Below are 24,684 nucleotides of genomic sequence, written 5' to 3'. Positions count from 1 at the left end.
CATAAGAGTACCCATCTCCTGGGGTTGTTTTGAAGGTTCAATGGGACAGTACACATAAAGTACTTTGAATAGTGGCTGGCACATATGTATTCAGTAAATGTAAGCTACATCATTAATTCCTGTCAAATTATTAGCAAGGTGCCAAGCCCAGCTCCATCTCCTATGGGTATCTCCTCTTACTAGGAATCACTCTTTCTGTCTCTCTCTCTTTATTTAAGACTTTATTTGACAAAGAGACCATGCGAGAGAGCACAAGCAGAGAGAGAAGCAGGCAGAGGGAGAGGGAGAAGCAGACTCTCTGCTGAACAGGAAGCCAGATGCTGGCTTAATCCCAGGATCCTGGGACCTTGACCTGAGCCTAAGGCAGATGCTTAACTGACTGAGCCACCCAGGAGTCCTCTAGGAGTCACTGTTTCAAAAATCACAGCCTGTGTGTCTGTAGAAGTGTCTCCTTTCTCCTGGAAGGATTTCTGCAGGATGATATCACGCCTTGAAAACTACAGACACCAGATATATTCAGGGGGCAAGTGGCCCAGCTGGAGATGCGACTTAAAGTCTTGACACAAGAATGTTTGAAGTAATTGAACCTGATGACCTTACTGAAGACAGCCTCTGAGATTACAGAGCTGCCTTTCTACAGCTCATAGCCTATGGGAGGACTAGAGACAGAATTATAACCGAAGGGATGAGGGTTGCAGGGTTCTCGTCCGGGGAGTTGAAGAATGAATCTCGGGGACACAACAGGATAGAGTGATAGTTTGTTAAGTGAAGGTGAGAAAAGATAGAAAGCTCTCTAGAGTGAGAGTCGTTCTGTATGGGTTACCACTGGGGGCTTTATGGCTGGTCTTTTATAGAAAACTGACCCAGGAACTTAAATCTTTTTTTTTTTTTTTTTAGATTTCATTTGTATTTATTTGACAGAGAGAGAGCACAAGCAGGGGGAGCAGCAGGCAGAGGGAGAAGCAGACTTCCTGCTGAGCAATGAGCCGGATGAGGGGCCAGATCCCAGGACCCTGGGATCATGACCTGAGCCAAAACCAAAAGTCAGACTGAGTCAGGCCCAGCAGACTGAGCCACCCAGGCTCCCCCTTTTTCTTTTTTTAAATCAGTGGGAGTTGTCCAAAAATGGTTGGGAGTGGGCAGCAGGCAGGGGGTGAGGGGAGATAGTGGGGGCCCCCTGGCCAGCTCCGTCAGTAAAGCAAGTGACTCTTGATCTCAGGTTGAGTTGGAGCCCCCCACTTTGGGGGATTAAATAAATAAATCTTTAAAAAAAAGATTTATTTGTTTGTTTGAAAGATTCAAAGAGAATGAGATAGTGAAAGAGCACAAGCAGCGGAGGGAGAGGCAGAAGCAATGCAGGACTCATGAGGTATCAGGAACTGAGTTGAAGGCAGACACTTAACCAACTGAGTCACCCAGGAACCTCTCAAATAAATAAATAAATCTTTTTTTATTTTTAAGATTTTATTTCTTTTTTTATTTTTATTTTTTAAAGATTTATTTATTTATTTGACAGATCACAAGTAAGCAGAGAGGCAGGCAGAGAGAGAGAAAGGGAAGCAGGTTCCCCGCTGAGCAGAGAGCCCGATTCGGGGCTCGATCCCAGCACCCTGGGATCACGACCTGAGTCGAAGGCAGAGGCTTTAACCCACTGAACCACCCAGGTGCCCCAAGATTTTATTTATTTATTTATCTGACAGAGAGAGTTACATCGAGAGAGGGAACACAAGCAGGGGGAGTAGGAGAAGCAGGCTTCCTGTGAAGCAAGGGGCCCAATGCAGGTCTTGATCCCAGGACCCCAGGATCATGACCCGAACCGAAGGCAGATGCTTAACGACTGAACCACCCACGTGCTCCAAATAAATAAATCTTAAAAAAAAAATCATAAACATAAAGGCTTTGAAGGATAACAGAATGTGCCACCCCCCAAAGAATGCCTCTTGGGCATATGGATTATTTTGAGCTAAAGGCTATTAAGAACTGGTAGACATTGGGGTGCCTGGGTGGCTCAGTGGGTTAAGCCTCTGTCTTCTGCTCAGGGTCCTAGGATCCAGCCCCACATCTGGCTCTCTCCTCAGCAGGGAACCTGCTTCCCCCTCTCTCTCTGCCTGCCTCTCTACCTACTTGAAATCTCTCTCTCTCTGTCAAATAAATAAATAAAATCTTTTTTTTTTTTTTTAAGATTTTATTTAATTAGGGGCGCCTGGGTGGCTCAGTGGGTTAAGCCGCTGCCTTCGGCTCAGGTCATGATCTCAGGGTCCTGGGATCGAGTCCCGCATGGGGCTCTCTGCTCAGCAGGGAGCCTGCTTCCTCCTCTCTCTCTCTCTGCCTGCCTCTCCAACTACTTGTGATTTCTCTCTGTCAAATAAATAAATAAAATCTTAAAAAAAAAAAGATTTTATTTAATTATTTGACAGACAGAGATCACAAGTAGGCAGAGAGGCAGGCAGAGAGAGAGGAGGAAGCAGGCTCCCCGCCGTGCAGAGAGCCCAATGCGGGGCTGATCCCAAGACCCTGGGGTCATGACCTGAGCTGAAGGCAGAGGCTTTAACCCACTGAGCCACCCAGGCACCCCAATAAATAAAATCTTTAAAAAGAACTGGTAGACACAGAAATAGCTCAAATACAAGGTACAAGATTTCCTTTTGTAAAGGAAACTTCCATTTATAAAAGAAATTGCCATTTGTAAAAAGTGTATCTCTCCTTCTTACAGGAAAGAGGACTTTTGACAGCTCCTATTATTGGAGAAAGTTCCCACTTAAATCTGCATAATGAGCCTTCCTAAACAACAAATATTTACCAAACTCTTCCTGATTACTTCCCATAGCTTGCCTCCCCTACCCAGAAGCCCCAGACCCCTCTTTGTTTGTTTAGCCTTAGATGGGCTATGAGCCCAAATATTAACCACTCTTGGGGCTGTTCATCCCTGGGGGTTTCCATACATACATGTGCCATGCACATGGTAATAAAATTGTTTGTTTTTCTTTCATTAATCTGCCTTTTCTTTTTTCTAAGATTTTATTTTCCAGTAATCACTACACCGAATGTGGGCCTCGAACTTATATCGAGAGAGCAAGAGGGGTCCGCTCCACCTACTGAGCTAGCCAGGCGGCCCTGTTTAGTCTGCCTTTGGACAGGCGGATTTATATGTTCTTGGCTGGAAAACACAGAAGGGGCAGAGGAAAATATATTTTTTCCCTCTGTTACAATTGGAAAGAAGCATGCAAACAAGAATAACTATTAGGTTATTAGATTCGTTGGATAAATTATTTCTTTTAAATTTCTTTAAGTATTGCCTTTCTAGTATATTTAATTAAAAGCAAAAGCAAGGGGTGCCTGGGTGGCTTAGTGGGTTAAAGCCTCTGCCTTCAGCTCATGTCATGATCTCAGGGTCCTGGGATTGAGCCCCGCATCAGGATCTCTGCTCATTGGTGAGCCTGCTTCCCTCTCTCTCTGCCTGCTTCTCTGCCTACTTGTGATCTCTGTCTGTCAAATAAATAAATAAAATCTTTAAAAAAATATATAAAAGCATAAGCAAGATACTAATGCTCATTCTTTTTTTTAAGTTTATTTATTTGCTCAAGTAACAGCTATCCCCAATATGGGACTTGAATTCAATATACCAATATCAAGTGCTCCATGCTCTTCCTTTTTTTTTTTTTTTAAGGTTTTTTTTATTTTGGGGATACCTGGGTGGCTCAGTGGGTTAAGCCTCTGCCTTAGGCTCAGGTCATGATCCCAGGGTCCAGAGATTGAGCCCCACATTGTGTTCTCTGTTCAGCGGTGAGCCTGCTTCCCCCTTTCTCTCTGCCTACTTGTGATCCCTCTGTGTCAACTTCAATTTCAAGTTCAGGAAGTTTAGGAGGTCTTTCCAGACCACTCTCTGCCGGGTAGCTCCTGGAAAATGACTAGATGCAAAACAAAACAAAACAAGACACAAGGATAAGGGAGACAACATTCCAGCCATAAGGCATGCCAGTGAAAGGACAGGGTCATCAGGCAGGAGATAAAATACTCCAAAGAACAAGCACTGGATTAAACTATAATTTGTGGATTTGGAGGTAGAAGTTTAAAGTCCAAGGTACAGGCTAACAGCTGGGACCGGGACTGGGAAAGGAAAAGACAAGATTGCAGCATACAATGCGGGGATGAGAAGAAAGCAAAGAACTTTCCTGCTCACAGAATGTCGTGTGGTCCTCCCTATTTCCCATCTCCCTTCACGTTATGCAGGGCCATTCCACTAGTGCTGGTCCATGGGCTCAAAGGAGCAGTGGCATCCAGGCCAAACCAACCATTTAAGAGCTACCGTGGGACCCTCCCTCTCCCTCAGCTTTGTCTGTCCTGTGGTTCTGCATCATAGAGGCCTTGTATTGAGATGGGCAGGAAGAGGTAACAGCCTCCTGGAATCACTGGAAGGCGGGGATTGAACTGGAGAGGTGCTGGCCCTACAGCAGATTTGGTTTTGTGCAGTGCAAAGGACTCGGAGTTCGTGTTTCTTCCAAAATTCATATAGGGAGGGGCGCCTGGTTGCCCCAGTCAGAAGAGCTTGTGACTCTTGATCTCTGGGTTGTGAGTGTGAGCCCCACCGGGGGTGCAGACATTACTTAAAATCTTTAAGGGGTGCCTGGGTGGCTCAGTCCTTAAAGCATCTGCCTTTGGCTCAGGTCATGATCCCGGGGGCTTGGAATCGAGCCCAGCATCAGGGTCCATGCTCAGTGAGGAGCCTGCTTCACCCTCTACCTGCTGCTCCCCCTGCTTGTGTGCAAGTTCTCTCTCTGACAAATAAATAAAAAATAAATCAAATCTTAAAATGAAATCTTTAAGAAAAAGAAAACATAAAAAAAGCAAAATTCATATCCTAACCCCCCAGGCTATGGTATTAGGAGATGGAGCCCTTAGGAATAGGATTAGTGCTATAGGGGTCAAGGGCCAGCCACCCCAAGGGGACCATTTTAGCATGACTTTTTCAGAGCTGAAGGCAATTAAGCCCCTGTGTGCTCACGAGAAACTTTTTGCTCTTCCTTTAACTACCTAGAAGAATCTAAAAAAGAGAGAGAGAGAGAGAGAAAAGAAAAAGTTTCTAAAATTGGGGGTGTTTCCCAGAACAATGATTATTAGCTGGGATAAATTTTATCTGAGTGACTCATCTGTAGGGAAAACATCTAATTTCCAAACATCTGCTCTTTTTCTTACTGCCCTATGAATTGCATTCCTTCCCTTAGAAGTTACATACCCCTTCCCCCTTCTCCTTAGTTCAGGCTGACATATAGACCTCATTTTGCTTGATCTGTATTAAACTCTTTGGAATTTCCATGTCTGGGTGGATTCCCCGTAGGAACGAAATTAAATTTGCTTTTCTCCTATTCGTCTGTCACATGTCAGTTTCATTCTTCCTCCAGCCTTCAAAGGACTTTGGACGGGGACAGGAAATTCTTGCTCCCCAACACTGTGCTTCTGAAAAACCTCCTTCTACCACATGAGGTTCCAGTGAGAAGATTGCTATCCATTAAGAAGGAGCGTCTCATCAGATTCAGTGTAAGCATTCAGTTCATTGCACTGAACAAAACCAAACTTACATGAGATCTGCTGATGCAGAATCTGTCGGTATCATGATCTTGGATATCCCCCGGCTCCAGGACTGTGAGAAATAAATGTTTATTGTTTATAAGTCTATTGTGTTTCTGTTACACAAACCTGATGGACTAAGGCATTAAATCACTGAGACTTGTGACTGACTTTTTGCTCTAGCACAACCTAGTTCATCCCAACTAATACACAAGGCACTACGATCATAATATTACAGAAATGACAGATTATGTGATGTTTGGCCCCAATCTAGAGAGCCTGGGGAGACAAACTGAACGGAATCCAGTATTACAACCATCTTCAGTGAAGACAGAAGGCACCAGGCCCATGACTCCCAGTAGGGGTCCTGGAGAATCAAATCACAAGAAAGCAGGAGGGAGATGAACGTGAAATCACTGCTCTGGACCTTGCACCTCTTCAGCCACGAAATCCTTCCCCCAGAGAGTTTTAGTCTGAAAGACTAGACCAGAGTCAAGGCAAGCAGAGAGACTGTTACAGGCAAAGAGCCGGTGTCTTTGCAAAAGGCTTTATTATATCTAAGTTTAGAAAGTGGAAACGAGGAGGGTTGTAAGAGAATGTAAAAATAAATGCGATTGAAGAGCTTAAGGAGAAAAAAAATAAAAGGTATTAGAGCCCTTGCTTTCAGTAGTCAAGAGCAGAAAACGTAAGAATGTCAGAGGAAGGCAGTGTTGTTGAATAGAAAAAAAATAGATGACTGATCTCGCTTGGGTTGCCCAGTGATCCCCGGGGGTCTCATTGGGCTGGGAAGTCTAGAATTCCTGACGAGATGTTCTATGTTCTATGGCACAGTGTGGTGGTTACGCGCACAGGCTCTGGAGCGAGAGTGACACTGACCCACAGGCAGCCTCGGCCTCTGAAGTGGTTTTGTGGTCTGGGCTAAACTATTTAACCTTTCTGGGCCTCATTTTCCCCACCTGTAAAATAGAACTTAGAATCAGGCCCACCTCGTATAGCTGCTGCACCAGACTATGTGAGGGATCTTTTAGGACTTACTTCCCCAGTTAGCAAATTTTGTAGGTTTCCCCCCAAACCTCTTCCTCCCCTCCCCCACCAAGGATCAGGCCTCACTCAGAAGATGGAGAGGTAGTTTCCTTATGCATATTTCTCAGTCAGACTCAGACAAGGGACCTGTGTGCTTGTTTTTTTTTTTTTTGTTTTTTGTTTTTTGCAAAACACAGGCAATTACCTTCACCAAATGATCCTGCTGTTTGATTTGTAGTTCGATTCTGGAGTCATAAGTGGGAGGGTTCATACTTCATTCTTGATTATGGGCAGTGAAGATTCCCTCGGGACTCATTCCTAACCAGTATTATGAATGGCCTCTCTTTGCCCTGCATCCCAAGATGCCTTTCTGTTTCTCACACGTGGGCATAATGCATTAGTTGCTCTGATTCCTTAAATCATTCATAGCAGGACAGTCATGACCTGAATCAATTCTATTCTGTGCGCAGTGTTAGAGCTAGCCGTCTTGTTGGTTTTGAATGATGATTTCTTCGCACCTCGCAGTGATCTCTCCTGCAGGTGAGACTCTGGAATAAAGCCTTCTCCATGGTGAAGAAGCACATACGTAATTTAGAGCCAAACTGCTGGCCCTGCGCGGACTGGCTTTAAATCCTGGATCCACTTCTTCCAGCTGTCTGAATTTGGGCAAGTCATCCACCCTCCTGAGCGGCAGTTTCCCTACCCAAAACACAAGAACAGTAACAATATTTACCTCACGAAGAGGTTGTGCAAATTACTATAAATAAAGCACTCTCTGCCTGGCACAAAGCAACCTTTTTTTCTTTTTAAGTTGTTTTATTTTATTTTTTTCTTATTTTTTAAAGATCTTATTTATTTATTTGACAAAGACACAGCGAGAGAGAGGAAACACAAGCAGAGGGAGTGGGAGAGGGAGAAGCAGGCTTCCTGCTGAGCAGGAAGACAGATGACAAAGACAGATGCTTAACCACTGAGCCACCTAGGTGCTCTGACACAGAGCAATCTTTCAATATATGTTGTCTATTATGGTTCATTTTTGTGTAACAAATGAATGGCAGTTATTGCTTATTGCTCCTTTTAAGATACTTTTTAATACTTATAGATCACTGGGGCGCCTGGGTGGCTCAGTCTTTTAAGCATCTGTCTTCAGCTCAGGTCATGATCCCAGAGTCCTGAAATCGAGTCCCACAACAGGCTCGTTGCTTTGTGGGGAGTCTGCCCCTCTCCCTCCCCCTCTTCCCTCCCAGCTTGTGTTATCTCTCTAGCTTACTTTTAAAAAAAATCTAAAAAATTGGGGCACCTGGGTGGCTCAGTGGGTTAAAGCCTCTGCCTTCGGCTCGGGTCATGATCCCAGGGTCCTGGGATCGAGCCCCACATCGGGCTCTCTGCTCGGTGGAGAGCCTGCTTCCCCCTCTCTCTCTCTGCCTGCCTCTCTGCCTATATGTGATCTCTGTCTGTCAAATAAATAAATAATATTTTTTTAAAAATCTAAAAAATAAATCACAGTATAATTAATGTCAGTTCCAGATAATATATATTATAATACTAAAATGATTTTTTTATAGAATTACATTTCTTTTCGTTTAAGATTTATTTATTTATTTATTTGAGAGAGAGAGAGAGAGAGAGTATGAACGGTGGATGGGGCAGAGGGAGAGAGAGAATCTCAAGCTGACTCCCTGATGAGTGGGGAGCCCAGCACGGGGCTCCATCCCACAACACTGAAATCACGACCTGAGCCTAAATCAAGAGTTGAATGGATTGAGCCACCCAGGTGCTCCTATATAATCTCATTCTAAAGACTCTAGGCTGGGCGCCTGGGTGGCTCAGTGGTTAAGCCGCTGCCTTCGGCTCAGGTCATGATCTCAGGGTCCTGGAATCGAGTCCCGCATCGGGCTCTCTGCTCAGCAGGGAGCCTGCTTCCTCCTCTCTCTCTCTCTGCCTGCCTCTCTGCCTACTTGTGATCTCTCTCTGTCAAATAAATAAATAAAATCTTTAAAAAAAAAAAAAAATAAAGACTCTAGGCTTAGCAAATTATAGCACATAATGTATCATTGTAAAAATTCTGTAGGACACATTTGACATATTGTTAGTACGCATATTTGGTTGGCAAATACCATTGGAATTCATACCTGCACCATCACAAGAAGTCTGCCTTTAAAAAAAAAAAAAAGAATATTGTCAATGCTTTCATGTTTAGCTTCAGGGTATTTAGAGATCACTTTTATGCAGATAATCCCCACATGTCTGTCCTTAGCATCTCCTCTGAACCCCAGACAAATGTCTTTAATTGGTTACTGTGTATTTTCTCTCTTGCATCACCCTCCAGCAGATGTACAACAGGAGCTCATCTTCCTGCAGCTGGTTCTTTCTAGACTTCCCTACATCTGTTAATGTCATTATTATTTTTTTGTGGGTTAATGTCACTATTGTCACAATGGTTAGGTATAAAATCTGTCACCCATAGGTGTAAAAAACCCAAGCAGCTATTTATTATTTACAATGTGCCAAACACTGTGTTAAATATTGATCACATTACTTTATATAATCCTCACAACACTCTTTTGATGTAGTGAGGATGTAGTTTTTTCTTTTAAGATTTTATTTATTTTATTTGACAGACAGAGATTACAAGCAGGCAGAGAGAGAGAGGAGGAAGCAGGCTCCCTGCTGAGCAGAGAGCCCGATGCGGGGCTCTATCCCAGGACCCTGGGACCAGGACCTGAGCTGAAGGCAGAGGCTTTAACCCACTGAGCCACCCAGGCAACCCAGGATGTAGTATTTTGATGGAGTATGACTCCCATTTAACAAATACAGAAACACGAGTTTGCTTGGCAATGTTGAATATCTTGTCAGAAGTCACATAAATGATATGTGGTTGAGCCAAGAATCACCCCCACATCCCTTGAAAACAGACTCCTGGTCTTCAGCCCTATCATTGCTATGACAGAGTTCCTCTCCAGCTCTTTTAATCATATTCAATCAGTTCCCAAACCTTGTTGGTTTATCCTATGAATTTTAGCACAAACATCCCTTTAACCGCTTTAATCCTCATGCCTTGATTACTGGTGATGTCAGCATCTTCCTTATGGGCCTCTTTGCTTCCAGCCTCTCCCTATCTAATCTGCCCTCCACACCATAGCTAGATTCACTGTTCTAAAGCATAGCTTTCCCTATGTATTGGTGTAATCTTCAATAAATCATGTCATCTATTTTGGTCTGTGTGTATGTCTGTAAAGGGAGTGAATCAAATAGCCACAACAGTTGTAATGAGTTCTAGAATTTAAAATGTTTTTCAGGTCACTGTTCGACCCTCAAAGGTTCCATGACTCTCCATTAACTATGGCCCCAGCTTCTCAGACTAACATTCAAGGCTTGCCATTCATCTTGTGGTCTTATCCCCACTGTGCTAGAGCACTCTATTGGCTGTTTCCCTTGTCTCCCAGTACCTTTAGACTTATCCCCATCCTGATCATACCTCTATGAAACCTTCCCCCTATTCTACCAAAGCAATCCCGGTGACCACTCTTTCTCCATAATAGTTGAAGTCATTAGTGCAATTCACTAAACATTACTCCTGTTATTATTTTTTTGGGGGGGGGTTAATATATTCAATTTGCAAATTTGTTGTTTCACTGTTGCTGTTGTTGCTGTTTAAGCAAGAAGAGGGTGCATCTGATGAGGACCAGAGGTGAGGGATCTGATGTTTGAGGTAGTGAATTCCCATTCTTGGAAGTTTCAAGCAGAAACTGAAACCCTTTACCAGGGTTTCTGGAGAGACTGGCCCATATGTCCTTTAAGATTATTCACAGTTCGGGGACTCCTGCCTGACTCAGAAAAGCATGTGACTCTTGATCTCAAGGTCATGAGTTTGTGTCCCACGTTGGGTGCAGAGATTACTTAAATAAGTAAATAAAACTTTAAAAATATACTACTGTTAGCTTTAAATTCTTACTGTTTTCTGATTTGGTTTGCTGAAACATTAACTTACAGGAGCCTCAAGGGTTGTATGTAGGGTTGGGCAAGGAAGGGTAGGGTGAGTCATGTAATTAGGATGGCTTCCAGGAAGAGATGAAATCTTCCCATTCTCTAATGCCCATTCCCCTTCTCCAGCATCTGCCTGGGCAAGATCCTCCTGCACCTTCCGAGGCTTATAACATCTTTAAAAGAACCTGGCTCTAGGACATGGTCTTACAAAGACTGTCAATCAACAACATTGGAATCATTCAACTCTCAGGCTTCACTAGACCTAGTGAATCAGAGTTTGCATTTTAACAATTCCTTGTGTGATTTGTTTGTACATAGAAATTTTAAAAGTACTAGTGCAGCGGACCCCAACAACTTATAAATGAGCTTGGTAGGTAACTATTGAACTGATATTTAATGTACCTTCTCCAAAAAAAAAAAAAAAAAAAGAAAAAGAAAGAAAGAAAGAAAAGAAAAGAAAGGAAGGAAGGAAGGGAAAGAAAGAAAACTAGGAGGCACCTGGGTGGCTCTGTGGTGGATGGTGCAACTCTTGAATGCAGGGTTGTGGGTTCGGGCCCCATGTTAGGTGTAGAGATTGCTTAAAGATAACATCTTAAAAAAAAAGTAGCAAATTAAAATCTTAAAAAGAAAGAAATAAAGAAAGAAAACTAGAAGCCAATATCTATTTTTTTTTCTCATGTTCCATATCCTATCCTTCAGTAAGACCTATGGCCTTAATCTTGAATATATATCCTGTAACTAACCCGTTTGTCTCTTTTTCCTTTGTCATTACATAGTCCAAACCACCAGCATCTCCCACTTGGACTAACAGCGTAGTTTCAATTAGCTCTCCTGATTCTGTTTAAAGAAAAAATTTTTTTCCCTTTTTTAAGTAAGCTCTACACCCAACATGGGACTCAAACTTACAACCTCACCACAGTTAAATCAAGAGTCCCCTGCTCTCTCCTCCTTGTGCCATTCCCCTCACTTAAGCTCTCTGGCTCTCTCTGTCAAATAAATAAATAAAATCTTAAAAAAAAGTCTCATGCTCTACTCACTGAGCCAGTGGTGTGCTCTTAATTTTTTAGCCATTAAGATAGGTGTGTAGTGATATCTCCTTGTGCTTTTTTTAAAGGTTTTATTTATTACAAGAGAGAGTGAGAGAGAGCAACCCCGAGCAGAGGGAGAGGCAGGAGCAGATTCCCTCTTGAGAGGGGCCCCTACGCAGGACTCCATCCCAGGACCCTGGGATCATGACCTGAGCAAAAGGCAGATGATTAACCAACCAAGCCACCCAGGTGCCCCTCTTCATGGCTTTAATTTGCATTTGCCTAGTGATTAATGATGTTGAACATCTCTTCATGTTCATCTCATGCCATCCGAAAATCCTCTTTAGTGTAATGTCTGTTCTTGTCTTTTGTTCGTTTTCTAATTGGATTTTTTTTTTTAACTGTTGAGTTGTGAAAATTCTTATGTTCTCGATACAAGCCTGTGTTGGGTACATGGTTTGCACATATTTTCTTTTACCCTGTAAATTGCTGTTTCATCTTCTGCTCAGAGCCTTTCAAAGGGAAAAAGTTTTAAATTTTCATAGGGTTCAATTTACCAAGTTTTTCATTTTACGGATTGTGCTTATGGTGGCAAGTCTAAAAACTCTTTGCCTGGCCCTTGGACCTGAAGTTTTTGTTTTGCTTTGTTATTCTGAAAGAGAGAGCCCCTGTGGAGGGAGAAACTGACTCCAGGCTTCGAGGGTAGCCCCAAGCAGGACTCCATCCCAACGCCCGTGCGATCATGACCTGAGCTGAAGGCAGAGGCTTAATCCATTGAGCCACCCAGGCGCCCATAAAGATTTTTTTTAACCATGTTTTTTCTAAACTATTATTGCTTTATATTTAAATCTATGATCCATTTAAAAATATGTATTTATTATTTGAGAGAGAGCGAGAGCGAGCACTTACACATGAGTGGGGGAAGGGGCAGAGGCAGAGCCCCACACTTGGCTCCATCTCCGGAGAGATCAGGACCAGAGCCAAATGGAGAGTAAGATGCTTAAGGGACTGAGCCACCCAGGCGCCCTTCTATGATCCATTTTGAACGAATTTTTGTTTAAGGTGTAGGTGTAGGTAGAGGTTCTTTTCTTTCTTTGCCTGCATATGTCCAATGCCTCAGCACCTCTTTCTTTTCTTTTCTTTTTTTTTTTTTTTTTTTTTTTTTAAGTAATCTGTACAGCCAACCTGAGGCTTAAACTCACAACCTCAAGATCAGGACTCCCGAGCTTTAGGGACGGAGCCAGTCAGGCGTCCCAGGACCAGTTGTTGAAAAGGCACTTGCTTCCGCTCTGTTACCTTACCCCACCCATTTATTCTACGGCAGTCAGATTTTTTTTTTTTTTTTTTAATGTGTATCATATAAGGTCGTTCCCTGTTCAAAACCTTCCAGTGGCACGACCACGTAACCCGGCCGCTCTCCGAAGGCAATCTCTCCCACTGGCCGTCCACCGTAATAATATTCCGCGGTCAGATGAACACCAGACCTCCTGTTCCACTGTCGCTTCCTCAGAGAGCCTTTTCCCAACTAACCTTTTGAAAATTGTTTACTCCTTCCGTTTTTCTCCCTTGCCCTGCTTTTTCTTTTTTCTTTTTTTTTTTTTTAAAGATTTTATTTATTTGACTTACAGAGATCACAAGCAGGCAGAGAGGCAGGCAGAGAGAGGAAGGGAAGCAGGCTTCCCGCAGAGCAGAGAGCCCGATGCGGGGCTCGATCGCAGGACCCTGGGATCATGACCTGAGCCGAAGGCAGAGGCTTTCACCCCCTGAGCCACCCAGGCGCCCCTACCTTGCTTTTTCTTAAGGGCACTAAAATAATGCAGTGTATTACGTATCAGTTTGCTTCTTTATTCTTTGTCCTCATTCCCAACCCTACCAAAGCCTCCTAGTTTCCTGCCATCACCTCGGGCCCTGCAACCGTGTCCCGCACACAGTAGGTACTCAATAATGTAGAGCTTGATGGGCTGGGGAGAAGGAGCACACGGAAAAGTGAGAAAGACCCACTTCTAGGTCACGTGCCCGTTCGGACTTGGCGCAAAGTGGGAGCGCCCCCTCTCGGGAAGCCGACTGACTCGAGAGCGGAGGAAGTGAGTCAGAATCCTGGGGGTGGGGAGGCGAGGAAGGGCGGCGTGCCGGAAGAGCAAGAAAAAGCAGTGCCGGAAGTTAAACGTCGGAATGTTGCTCTCTAGAATGACATCCGACGCCCGAGAGGAAACGTGGTCGAGTGGTGTTCTGCAAAAACGAGCTCTCCGGCAGCCGATCCGGAAAGAAGCGTTCCGCGCCTGTGGGTGCCAGGAACCACGTGGGGCTGGGGCGTGTTTCCGGTGCCGGCGTCCCCAGAAGGAGTTGCTGCCGGAGCCGCTGGAGGGGTGAGAGGGGTATGGGGTCTTGAGAAGGAGGAGGGATCCTGGGATCGGGGGAGGGAGGAAGGCGATGGGGTCGCATGAATTCGGCCCTGAGACGTGGCCAGAGGGTTCGGATGGGAGGGCAAGGCAGGGCAGCGCGGGTGGGCAGGGGCAGACCTGTCAGCGCACGTCCCACGCCACGTGGACTTGCCTTTGTCCGTGGCTGACTTTCCCGTCGGGCCGCGACCACCCGGGTTGTGCCTTATTTGTCTGTGTCGCGTGCAGCGCTGGGCTCGGAGTTGGGGCTCCGCGAGTTCTTCCTGAATGAATGAATGAATGAATGAATGAGTGTGTGTGCGTGGGTCTCAGTGGGTGTGGAGGACATTTATAGGGGTCCAAGGTATGGGTATAGAGCCGATCTGTGGCTCGGTAGCCCGAATCCATGCTGGCCTCGAGCTTGCATTCGCAGTTCCTGCCAGTCCTTGGGTTTTGTCCCTTTTTCTTGGAGGGGCAGGGCGATTACGACTTAAGTAAGACATTTTCCTTGCTCGTGTCGACTGCCAGGCCATGTGGCTGGGTACCAGGGAGAGAGACACAGGCACAAACCAGCCCCGTATACAGGCCGCAGGCCAGTGGGGAGACAGCAACACGAACAAATTAAAATATATTAAGGTGCTATAAGAAGAGATTAACTGAAGTAGAGGAAGATAGAGCCGGGAGGTGGTGTAGCTATCCTCATTAGGGATTGTCTTTCAAGGTCAGGGGCCTCCTCCTTTCCCATCTTGTGGAATCACAGCAAGTCATGAGCCCAATCTTCTCTGTAAAAGGTAGGGTCTGGGGGCGCCTGGGTGGCTCAGTGGGTTAAAGCCTCTGCTTTCCGCTCAGGTCATGATCCCAGGGTCCAGGGATCGAGCTCCGCATTGGGCTCTCTGCTCAGCGGGGAGCCTGTTTTTCCCCCCACCCCCCTCTGCCTGCCTCTCTGCCTACTTGTGATCTCTGTCAAATACATAAAAAATAAAATCTTAGAAAAAAAAAAAGGCAGGGTCTGGGCCTCTTTCCTGCCCGATGTCCCATCTCAGATATTCCCAACGTCTCTAGTTCTCCCATCATTCCCCTTTTATCAGCCTGAATATTCATTATGTCTTATGGTGTAGCATAAACTGTATGGGTTTGGGAAATTGGGATTTTGGACCTCATTCTGGTGCTCTAGATTTGTTTGGTTGTAAAATTAAGGGGATTATAACGAAATCATCTCTCAAACCTCTTCCATTTCTAATACCATGACTGTGGCAGTGGATCACACTGTTTCATTCTGCCCGACTACCGCTTTATCGCTGTAGTTTCCATTCTCTGGATAATTCAGAAAGTGTTTTTTTTTTTTTTTTTTTAATGTCTCCTCCCTTAGTTCTGCCACAGTATTGAGTACAAAATAGATGTTTAATAGGGGCTTTTAAGTCAAATGGGATAGAATTAATAGTCCCTGGTTTTTTTGTTTTTGCTTTGTTTTTTGTTTGTTTGTTTGTTTTTTGCTTGGGGAAATTTTTTTTTCTCCTTAGGAACATTTTTTACACATGTGCTAGTCCAGAGTTTTTTCACTGCTGCTCCTTGTGGCGAACACATTCATACTGTGCAATAGCGCACTATTCCTTTTTTATTCTTTCTTTTTTTTTCAGGTTTTATTTATGTATTTTAGGGAGACAGAGCTGGCACACCTGAGCAGGGAGGGGCAGAGGAGGAGGGATAAAGAATCTGAAGCAGATCTGTCCTGAGCGCGGAACCCATTGCAGGGCTTGATCCCTGACCCTGAGACATAACCTGAGCTGAAATCAAGAGTTAGACACTGGACTGATGAGCCACCCCCCCAGTCGCCCCTATAGCACACTATTCTTATTGGCAAACACAACTACCATTGTAGGAACGTTGTTTATACCTATTTCTTTAAAATGTGCCTTCAGAGTAGCACAGTATGGTGAACACGCTAGGAACTGGGTTCTTACCAGGGAGACTTGGAGTCGGCACAACAGATTTAAACCAGCTTTATGGGGTAATCCGCTTGAGAAGGATGATGGTGTAGGCAGGATAGTCTGTGCTGTTTCATCCTCCCAGCTGTCTACCCTCAGGACCATGGCCAACTGTGAACGCACCTTCATTGCCATCAAGCCTGATGGGGTCCAGCGCAGCCTTGTGGGAGAAATCATCAAGCGTTTTGAGCAAAAGGGATTCCGCCTCGTTGCTATGAAATTAATTCAGGTAAGTGGGCTTCATTCTTCATATTTCTGTTCTCTTGGAGGTCAGAGGATGATTGTACGTTAGCCTCCCTGTTTTTCCCCTTCCCTATTTTTTTTTTTTTTAAGCTTTCTCCGCAACACATAAGTCCAGAAACCTGGAAACTCCTTGGTGCCCAGTAGGAACCCTACAACAAACCAAGCTACTGGGACTTTGGGAAATAGCCTCCCTTTTCCCTTAGCAATGCAGAGTTCTGCATATTATTGCAGCACTGTGATTTCTTTCTTTTTTCTTTTTCTTTTTTAAAGATTTTTATTTTTCTATTTAATTTTTTAAAAAAGAATTTATTTATTTGACAGAGACAGAGAGAGAGCACAAGCACTGAGGAGCAGCAGAGGGAGAGGGGGAAGCAAGCTTCCTGAGGATCAGGGAGCCTGATGTGGGGCTCAATCCCAGGACTCTGGGATCATGACCTGAGCTGAAGGCAGAGGCTTTAACCCACTGAGCCACCCAGGCGCCCCCTCTTCAAATTTTTATTTAAATTCTAGTTAGTTCACATACAGTTGCGATACTGTTTTCAGGAGAGCACTGTGCTTTCTGACTCAGAGTCCTGGTGGGTGTGTTTGAGCTCCTGGTCTTGAGCTTCCTGAGCAAATTTCAGAGAACTTCTCCCCCGCTCCTGCACCCTCCTTGCCGAGCCAGGTGATCCTCAGCAAGGAGATCTTCCCATCCTTATTTACTGTGCACTTAGTGTCTAATGTCTAGTAGGCACCATCAGGGCATGTTGGGGGGAAAGCTGTGGTTTTGCCCTTGGGAGGCCTGCCTGAAAGCAGCAGAGAGCAGAAACTCTTGCAAGACACCTACCTGCAAGGCAGTAGTTCAAAAAGTGAAAAGGAGGGGACACCTGGGTGACACAGTTGGTTAAGCGTCAGACTCTTGGTTTCAGCTCAGGTGGTGATCTCAGGGTCATGGGATGGAGCCCCGTGATAGACTCTGTACTATCTGTACTATTTAGGGGTGACCCTAAAATATTTTTTAAAAATTAAAAAAATAGGGGTGCCTGGGTGGCTCAGTGGGTTAAAGCCTCTGCCTTTGGCTCAGGGCATGATCCCAGGGTCCTGGGATTGAGCCCTGAATCAGGCTCTCTGCTCAGCAGGGATCCTGCTTCTTCCTCTCTCTCTGCCTGCCTCTCTGCCTACTTGTGATCTCAGTCTGTCAAATAAATAAATAAAATCTTAAAAAAAAAAGTAAAAAAATAAAAAGGTTGTGGGCTTGAGGAAGAATGGGAGGAGGGACAGCTGCCAGGAGTTTGCCAGGTTGTTTATATCTGACATGGGGGAGGGAGGCGAGGGAAAACTTGATGTCCCCGCTCCAAAAAAACCCTGTAATCTGTTCCGCAGACTAAAGATAACCAGCCCCGGGGCACCTGGGTGGCTCAGTTGGTTAAGCATCTGCCTTTAGCTCAGGTCATGATCCCAGGGTCCTGCCCCGCATTGGGCTCCCTGCTCAGCAGGGAGTCTGCTTTTCCCTCTATCCCTCCCCCCTGCTTATTCTCTCTCTCTTTAAATAAGTTAAAAAATCTTAAAAAAACAGTAAAGGTAACCAGAACCCCCTCTTCCCCCCAAAACAATTTGAACCAATTAGTAGAATTGAAAGTGTTGAAGGAAGGACAGGTCCAGTGAGCGTGTGTCGGGAGACCACCACTACCAGTCTTCCGTTGGGACTGGGGCGTGGCCAAGAGTGAATTGCTGAGGGGGCATGGTCACTTGGCTGTGTCCTTTTACTCTGGCAGGAACGGCCAACTGGAGGCAGAGTGAGGGGTCGCTTTGGCTGTGCTTTCTGGCAGTGGCTGTCCGCAGTTGTGGGTATGAGTGCAGTGCGCAGGGTACAAACTGGAAGAAGGAAGGGTCCTTGTCAGACCCTGAACACGCCTGTGTGCCTTGAGAGAGCCTGGCTGAGGGAGTTGGGATCGCCAAGCAGGTGGTTTGCTCTCTGGCTGACTTGTTTTGTCCCCACACACCAGCCTTGCAGAGGGAGAGTTTCTAAGTCCTTCTTCAGCAAACTTCTTTATTGCTGGATGTCATGTACTTTTGAGTGGTTTGTGAAATACTTGTGGGGGTCACATAATTGTCCCACCTGGTCCCTGGCCTTCCTCTCCTGAGTAAATGTGCCATCTCCCTGGGACATGGCTGGGGTCAGTTTGCTTCCTGTCGAATGCCAAGACCCCACCACTCCCGACTTCCCTCTGACATTTGAGTTGAGGCTTGTTCTCAATGAATGGAAATTCATCGTATTGTTAGTTTTACTGTCTACAGTGGCATGGCTGGATCTGATTCAAAAGTTCTGTGGTTTTATTCCCATCAGTCAAGGCCAATAGGGGGGAATTGCCACAAAGCTGAAGCACTTTGAGTCTCTCTGGCATTACTTGCCTCTGGTACTGGTGGGAGTGGATTGCATTACAACAGAATCAGCAAAGAGCTCACATTTTATTTTACTGATTTATTTTTAAGATTTTATTTATTTGACAGAGAGAGACACAGCGAGAGGGAACACTAACAGGGGAAGTGGGAGAGGGAAAAACAGGCTCCCCGCTGAGCCCTGATGCAGGGCTTGATCCCAGGACCCTGGGATCATGACTTGAGCTCAAGGCAGATGCTTAATGACTGAGCTACCCAGGCACCCCAAGTGCTCACAGCAGTGAGTGAGAAATAACTAGATTGTTAGTTCTTAGAAGGCTTGGGGGGCCATTTCTCATTCTTTGTCTGCACAACAGGCTTCTGAAGATCTTCTCAAGGAGCACTACATCGACCTGAAGGACCGTCCCTTCTTTGCCGGCTTGGTCAAGTACATGCAGTCAGGGCCCGTGGTTGCCATGGTGAGTGTGCATGGGTGAGATATCGATGTGAACGACTCCCCTGGGAGCCGAGTGTGAGGCGTGTGATTCCTGCCTCTGACGTCAGGTCCTCACTGATACAGAGGAGATGGGGGCTGGGAGGATTGGGCAATTAGGATGGGAGTTAGGTCTCTGACCCACCGAAGGCACCGATGCATTTGTTTGCTAAACAGAGGACCCACAGCGACTCAGAGCGGGGAGCAATCAGGAGAGGTCGGCCTGATTCTACACTTCAGGAGTGCAACGAGATTGTCTCTTGCTTCCTGCAGTAATTTTCCTCCAAGTATGTATTGGTTATCATTGTGCCAGGCTCTCTTCCAGACGCCAGGAATACAGTCATGAATGAGGCAAATAAGTACTTATTTTCATAGCTTTGCTCACTTACACATCTTGAAGGCACATAATGAAGAAAAAAATATACATGCTAATGATTAGTGATATGCACAGAAATGAAACAGGGTGATGGGACAGCAGTAGCCACTTTAGATTGGGTGGTTAAGGAGCATGCTTTTTGAGCTGAAATTGGAGTGAGAAGAAAGAGCCAGACTTACACAAAATCACGCTGAAGAACAGTCTCAACAAGAAAACAGCATGTGCAAAGGGCCTGAACTTTCTGAAGTACAGAAAGAAGGCTGGAGCAGTTGGAGCCTGGTAGGTGAAAGAGAGGGTCAGATGACAAGAGTTCAGAGGCCTGGGCCTGGGCCGGATCAGGCAGGGCAGTGCTGACCATGCACTTCCTGAGCTCCCGGACGGACGCTAGGGGATGTCTAACGAGGCATTTCTAAAAGGCTGCTCTGGCTGCTCTGTTGGGAATGGATTGTAGAAAAGCAGGAGTGGGAGCAGGGAGACTAGTATCCCAGTGCTGGAACAAGTAGCTGCTCCATAATTATTCCTTCAGTGTTAAAGGGGCTTTTTTTGAATTGATAGATTCCAGATTTTCTGCTGAGGTGGGTTTTCTTCCTTGACCATATATTCTTTTATCCTTGCAGGTCTGGGAGGGCCTGAATGTGGTGAAGACGGGCCGAGTGATGCTCGGGGAGACCAACCCTGCAGATTCCAAGCCTGGGACCATCCGTGGGGATTTCTGCATCCAAGTTGGCAGGTGGGAGTGGGTGCTTTTGCCTTTTTCCAAAATCTGAATTAGATGACAAGCATTTGGGTTCCTCAGGCTCTTGGCTGGCTCAGTTTTTAGAGGTAGAGCATGTGACTATAGATCTTGGGTTGTAAGTTCGAGCCCAGCCCTACTTTGGGTATAGAGATTACTTAAAAAAAAAAAAAAGAAAAAGAAAAGAGGGGAACCTGGGTGGCTCAGTGGGTTAAAGCCTCTGCCTTCAGCTTGGGTCATGATCCCAGGGTCCTGGGATCGAGCCCCGAATCGGGCTCTCTGCTCAGCGGGGAGCCTGCTTCCCTCTCTCTTCTGCCTGCCTCTCTGCCTGCTTGTGATCTTTGTCTGTCAAATTAAAAAAAAAAAAGAAAAGAAAAAAAGATCTTTAAAAAAAAATTGGGTTCCTGAGGCTGGGATGGACATGATACCATAAGCAGATCAATTTAAAATCAGTTCTTTTGTTTCTTTCTCTCTGAATTTGGTGTTTGGTTTGGTGAGTTCTCTGCCCTCAACCGTCAGCATCCATGTGGTTGTGCCTGGCTTTGGAGGGTATAGAACCGGTTACAGCACCGAATGCTGGCCGGAGTCCCCTCTTTGCTCACGTTGGTGTTGCGCTAAGGACTGGAACACAGGGAGGGCATTCTTCACCCCCACCTGAACCACGGCTGTGGGCTTTTTCTTTTACTGTGGACTCTGGTGCAGGGGGCTCTGGCTTTTTCTGCGGCAGGGGGCTGTCAGCTTTCTGGCACTGGGAGCCGGGGGGCTTCCACGCTGTTGAATCCTTTGGGTCTCGGTAACGGGGCCTTCTCTCTCCCCCATCCAGGAACATTATCCACGGCAGCGACTCTGTGGAGAGTGCGGAGAAGGAGATTGGCTTGTGGTTCCAGCCTGAAGAGCTGGTCGATTACAAGAGCTGTGCTCAGAGCTGGATCTACGAGTGACCGGAGAGCAGACCTTCATGCTTTGTTCATTCCGTTCCCTCTCCCTCCCCTGAGCAGGGGGCCAGGCTCTCACAAATTCACGTAATTTGGAGACCTTCCTTCTAACCTGGAGGGCATCTCCTGGAGCTGGGTGTGCTCCCTGTACAGTATTATGTGCTGCTGTCTAATTAAAATATTTCATCCCAACATAGGATTCATCGAGTTGGTTACTTTGTAATGCCCTATTGCTTTGTATTCTTTTTTCTTTCCCATTTACGCTGGGTAACCGGACAGGACAGAGTGTAAATACTATGTAAATTATTTTTGTTGTCCTGAGATTTCTTTCTCTCTCTCTTTTTCTCTTTGCCCATCCTTCCTTTTACTCCCGGATCCCATCCGCTCTTGGCACCGAGCCAGTCCGTAGTCATCTAGGAAGATCTGCTAGTTGCCAAGATTGTACTGGGGGCAGAGGATTCCCTGGAAATAAGAGATATCCTTCCTGCTCTTGAGAAGCTCTCGGCCTCAGCGGATGGGGGAGTGTGAGAAGTTGTAACTACTCCCAAAGCAGAAAAGCTGGATAGTGGGCCTGGCCCTGGAAAAATGTCAGAAAAAGCAGGTGAAATCTTGTGAGTAGCTTTGATTTGTTAGGGCGCTGGTTTGGTTGCTTTAATAGAGGCAAGATGGAAATTTCCTTCTCTTTATTTAAAAATCTAAACTAGAAATCTAACGTACAGCCCTGGGTCTGTTGCTCACAATGCTGTGTCGTGTACTTGAAATTTGCAAAGAGGATAGATCTTAAATGTGCTCACACACACACACACACACAAGTGAACATGGTAACGATGTGAATTGTTAACGTTCCATAGCTTAATTGTGATCATTGCACAGTATATGTAAATTAAAACAGGTTACCTTAAATACAGAACACGTTTTGTCAGTTATATCTCAGTAAAACTGCAAGAAGTCCAAGTGACTAAGTAGGGGTGGGGATGGCACTGAGGTTCTGATCCTTGAGGTTGTCCCGAGGCTGATTCTGTTTGTTTGTTTGTTTTTTTTTTAAGATTATTTATTTATTTATTTGACAGAGAGACATCACAAGTAGGCAGAGAGAGAGGAGGAAGCAGGCTCCCTGCTGAGCAGCGAGCCCCATGCAGGACTCGATCCCAGGACCCTGAGATCATGACCTGAGCTGAAGGCAGCAGTTTAACCCACTGAGCCACCCAGGCGCCCCCAGAGGCTGATTCTAACCACACCTTGTCCCCTATGCGTGCCTAATGGCAGGTTGGTAAGGAAAGTGGATTCTTCCTTTCTTTGAAGGGCCTCACCGTGAATCTACCACCTTCACTCCCCCTCCCATCTCATTGGCCAGAACTTCACGTCACGTGAGCCTCCTGCTGCAAGAGAATGTGGAAAATGTTTTTATCTGGTCACCTGGTGGCTAGAGAATACTTCAGAGCTCGCCTATGAGAAGGGAGAAGCTAAGAATACATCTTGGGGACAATTACTTTTGCTACAAACTTCAAGGTTTCTTTCCTGCTATTTTCCCTGTTCACCTGGCTTTGGTAGAGGCAGGGGAGCTGAGGGGAACTGGGTTGGGGGCTGCTGTGTTTCTCCACCTTCACTGGGGTGCACCTGACCAAATTGTAAGATTACTTGAAGGGTGCAGGGAGAGTTGACAGATGTACACGCTTCCTGACGGTGCGTGGGAGAAGAATGAGGCACAAACAAGGCAGCTGTAAGAGAGGGGGAGCCGGGATGACAGTGGGAAGGACTGTCACCCGGAACAACTCAGTCCCCCGTTTATCAGATAAAAGATGACCAACAAAGGAGAAGGTGGTTATAATTAGCCATAGGTCTTGTAGGTAAACAAGAAGGAATGTGAGTCATATGTTGATCACAAGTCTTACAGGTCAACGAGAAGAGGAGAGGTGTGTCTGGTCCAGCAGCATGGAATTTATTGAGCAAGCGCAGAGGCTTTCTCTGAGGCAGGGGAGGCTACAATAAAGGGACGCAGGCAGGGAAGCAGGTGGTGGTCTGCCCTGAGAGAGGGGCATCCCCGGCTGCTTGGCTTCAGGGACGGCTTCAGGGACGTGTATCATCCTCTCCACCAGAGGCCCGCTGCTAGTACATATTTTTCTCAAGGTCATCTTTAAGCATGCTTGCGTGACCAGTACAATTCCTCATTAGTTGTATTTTAAGCAGTATATTATTCTGAGGTTCTAAGGGACAGTTACATTGTGAAAGGATTTCCTCCATGGGGTGGCGGGGAGGACAGTGGTGTGGGTGGTGTGGGGGGCTACTTTCCTTTCAGGCAGCTGAGAACTAGATGCATTTCTGTTTCCCTGTTGGGGGAAAGTACTCACACCTTTGGGGAATGACTGTGTGTGCAGTGAGGCGGCGGGGTCACACCTTGCCCATTTAAGGGCTGTCTTTTCAGGAAGGGCAGGGAATGTGAAAGGCAGAAGGCTGCTATGGACCATTCTGCCGGAGCTAGAATGACTGGACCAACGGGGCAAACAGCTCTCCAGAGAAATCTCCAGTGAAATTCCCAGACCCTGTCCCACAGTTGACATTGGATAACTCTGAAAAGGAAGCCCAAATTAGGGTTCTACCTTGAAGCCAAAGGGAACATTGGCTGTCTCTTCTCCAGAAGGAGAATTGCGTTTTAATGCTTTGCACCTAGCAGTGTGGGAAGGCAAAAAGGTGTCACAGAGGCTGGATTGGTCCCTTGCAGCCGAGGCCAGGTTTGCAAGTTGGCTGGGGGTGGGCGTGGTGGGGCAAACAGACCAGGTTCCACACTCGGCACTAACAAAACCCAAAGGTAGACCAGTTGAGGCAGAACAAGAAGAGAATTTATTTCTGGGAGGCTGACACTGGAAAGACTAGACCAACATCTCTCTCAAAGACTGTCTCCAAAGTGCTGAAAATACTTCCACGTTTCCATATGGAAACGGACAAAGGTCAGTGTGTACCTGTACCTGAAGGTCAAGTCCCTCAGTGTCTTGGGGTTGGTCCTGCAGAGTTCTCCCTGCTGCTTGCGGGTGTAGTATCGGTTCCCATCAGGGAATCCTTTGCCTGCAGGGGCTTCTCCCAGAGTTAAGTGATAAACTAGGAAGAATTTAGTCACCTGGAGGGTTTAAGGTCAAAATGGAGGTAGCTGAAGTCTCTCTACCTGGCGGGTACTGGTTATCAGGGCGGTCACTGCCAGCAGTCGGGAGAGGCCCGCGGGGCCCACCGTCAGCTCACGGTCCCGCGCAGGGACAGGCACGAGGCCTGGGACCATCTCAGGGACAAGCATGGCTGGACTGCTGTCTTCGCCGGCGGTAAGGAGGGACTCGCTGCCTCCACACCGAAGCCGAGCACGGCCCGGGGCTGGGGAGCTGTGCGGACGCGCCAGGTCTGATTGCTGGGAGACCATCTAGAACCGTGTCAGGATGTGTCTCGGGCTGGGGCAGCTCACCGCACAGGGAGTATAAGTGTGTGCGCGCGGGCCTGCGCGCGTGTGGCGGGAGGGACTGCGGGGAGGGCTGCGGCCCGGACGGGCTGAGTTCCCGCTGCCAGGCAGCGCCCCCTCCCGACACTACCCCTGCAGGAC

At 46.3% G+C, this 24,684-nt stretch overlaps 1 protein-coding gene across 3 annotated transcripts in view; it reads left to right on the top strand.

The window, feature by feature from the left end:
• Positions 1-21,296, top strand: part of LOC309850560 (nucleoside diphosphate kinase A) — a 33,695-nt gene extending 12,399 nt beyond the window's left edge. The window contains exons 2-7 of one of the 3 annotated variants that reach the window (XM_082704626.1): positions 13,611-13,687; positions 13,790-13,969; positions 16,066-16,195; positions 18,945-19,046; positions 20,054-20,166; positions 20,993-21,296. In XM_082704626.1, coding sequence (XP_082560752.1) covers positions 13,791-13,969; positions 16,066-16,195; positions 18,945-19,046; positions 20,054-20,166; positions 20,993-21,110 — 642 coding nt within the window. In that variant the 5' untranslated portion in view covers positions 13,611-13,687; position 13,790 and the 3' untranslated portion in view covers positions 21,111-21,296. Of the gene's footprint in view, positions 1-13,610; positions 13,688-13,789; positions 13,970-16,051; positions 16,196-18,944; positions 19,047-20,053; positions 20,167-20,992 lie in introns of all 3 variants that reach the window. The other 2 variants (XM_082704625.1, XM_082704627.1) reach the window with 2 other exon arrangements.
• Positions 21,297-24,684: the final 3,388 nt, after the last annotated feature.

The sequence above is a fragment of the Mustela nivalis genome, assembly GCF_964662115.1.
Source record: "Mustela nivalis genome assembly, chromosome: 17".
Classification (NCBI taxonomy): Eukaryota; Metazoa; Chordata; class Mammalia; order Carnivora; family Mustelidae; genus Mustela; species Mustela nivalis.
The sequence above is the reverse complement of the archived record's forward strand: the minus strand, read 5'-3'. Positions and strand labels throughout refer to the sequence as shown.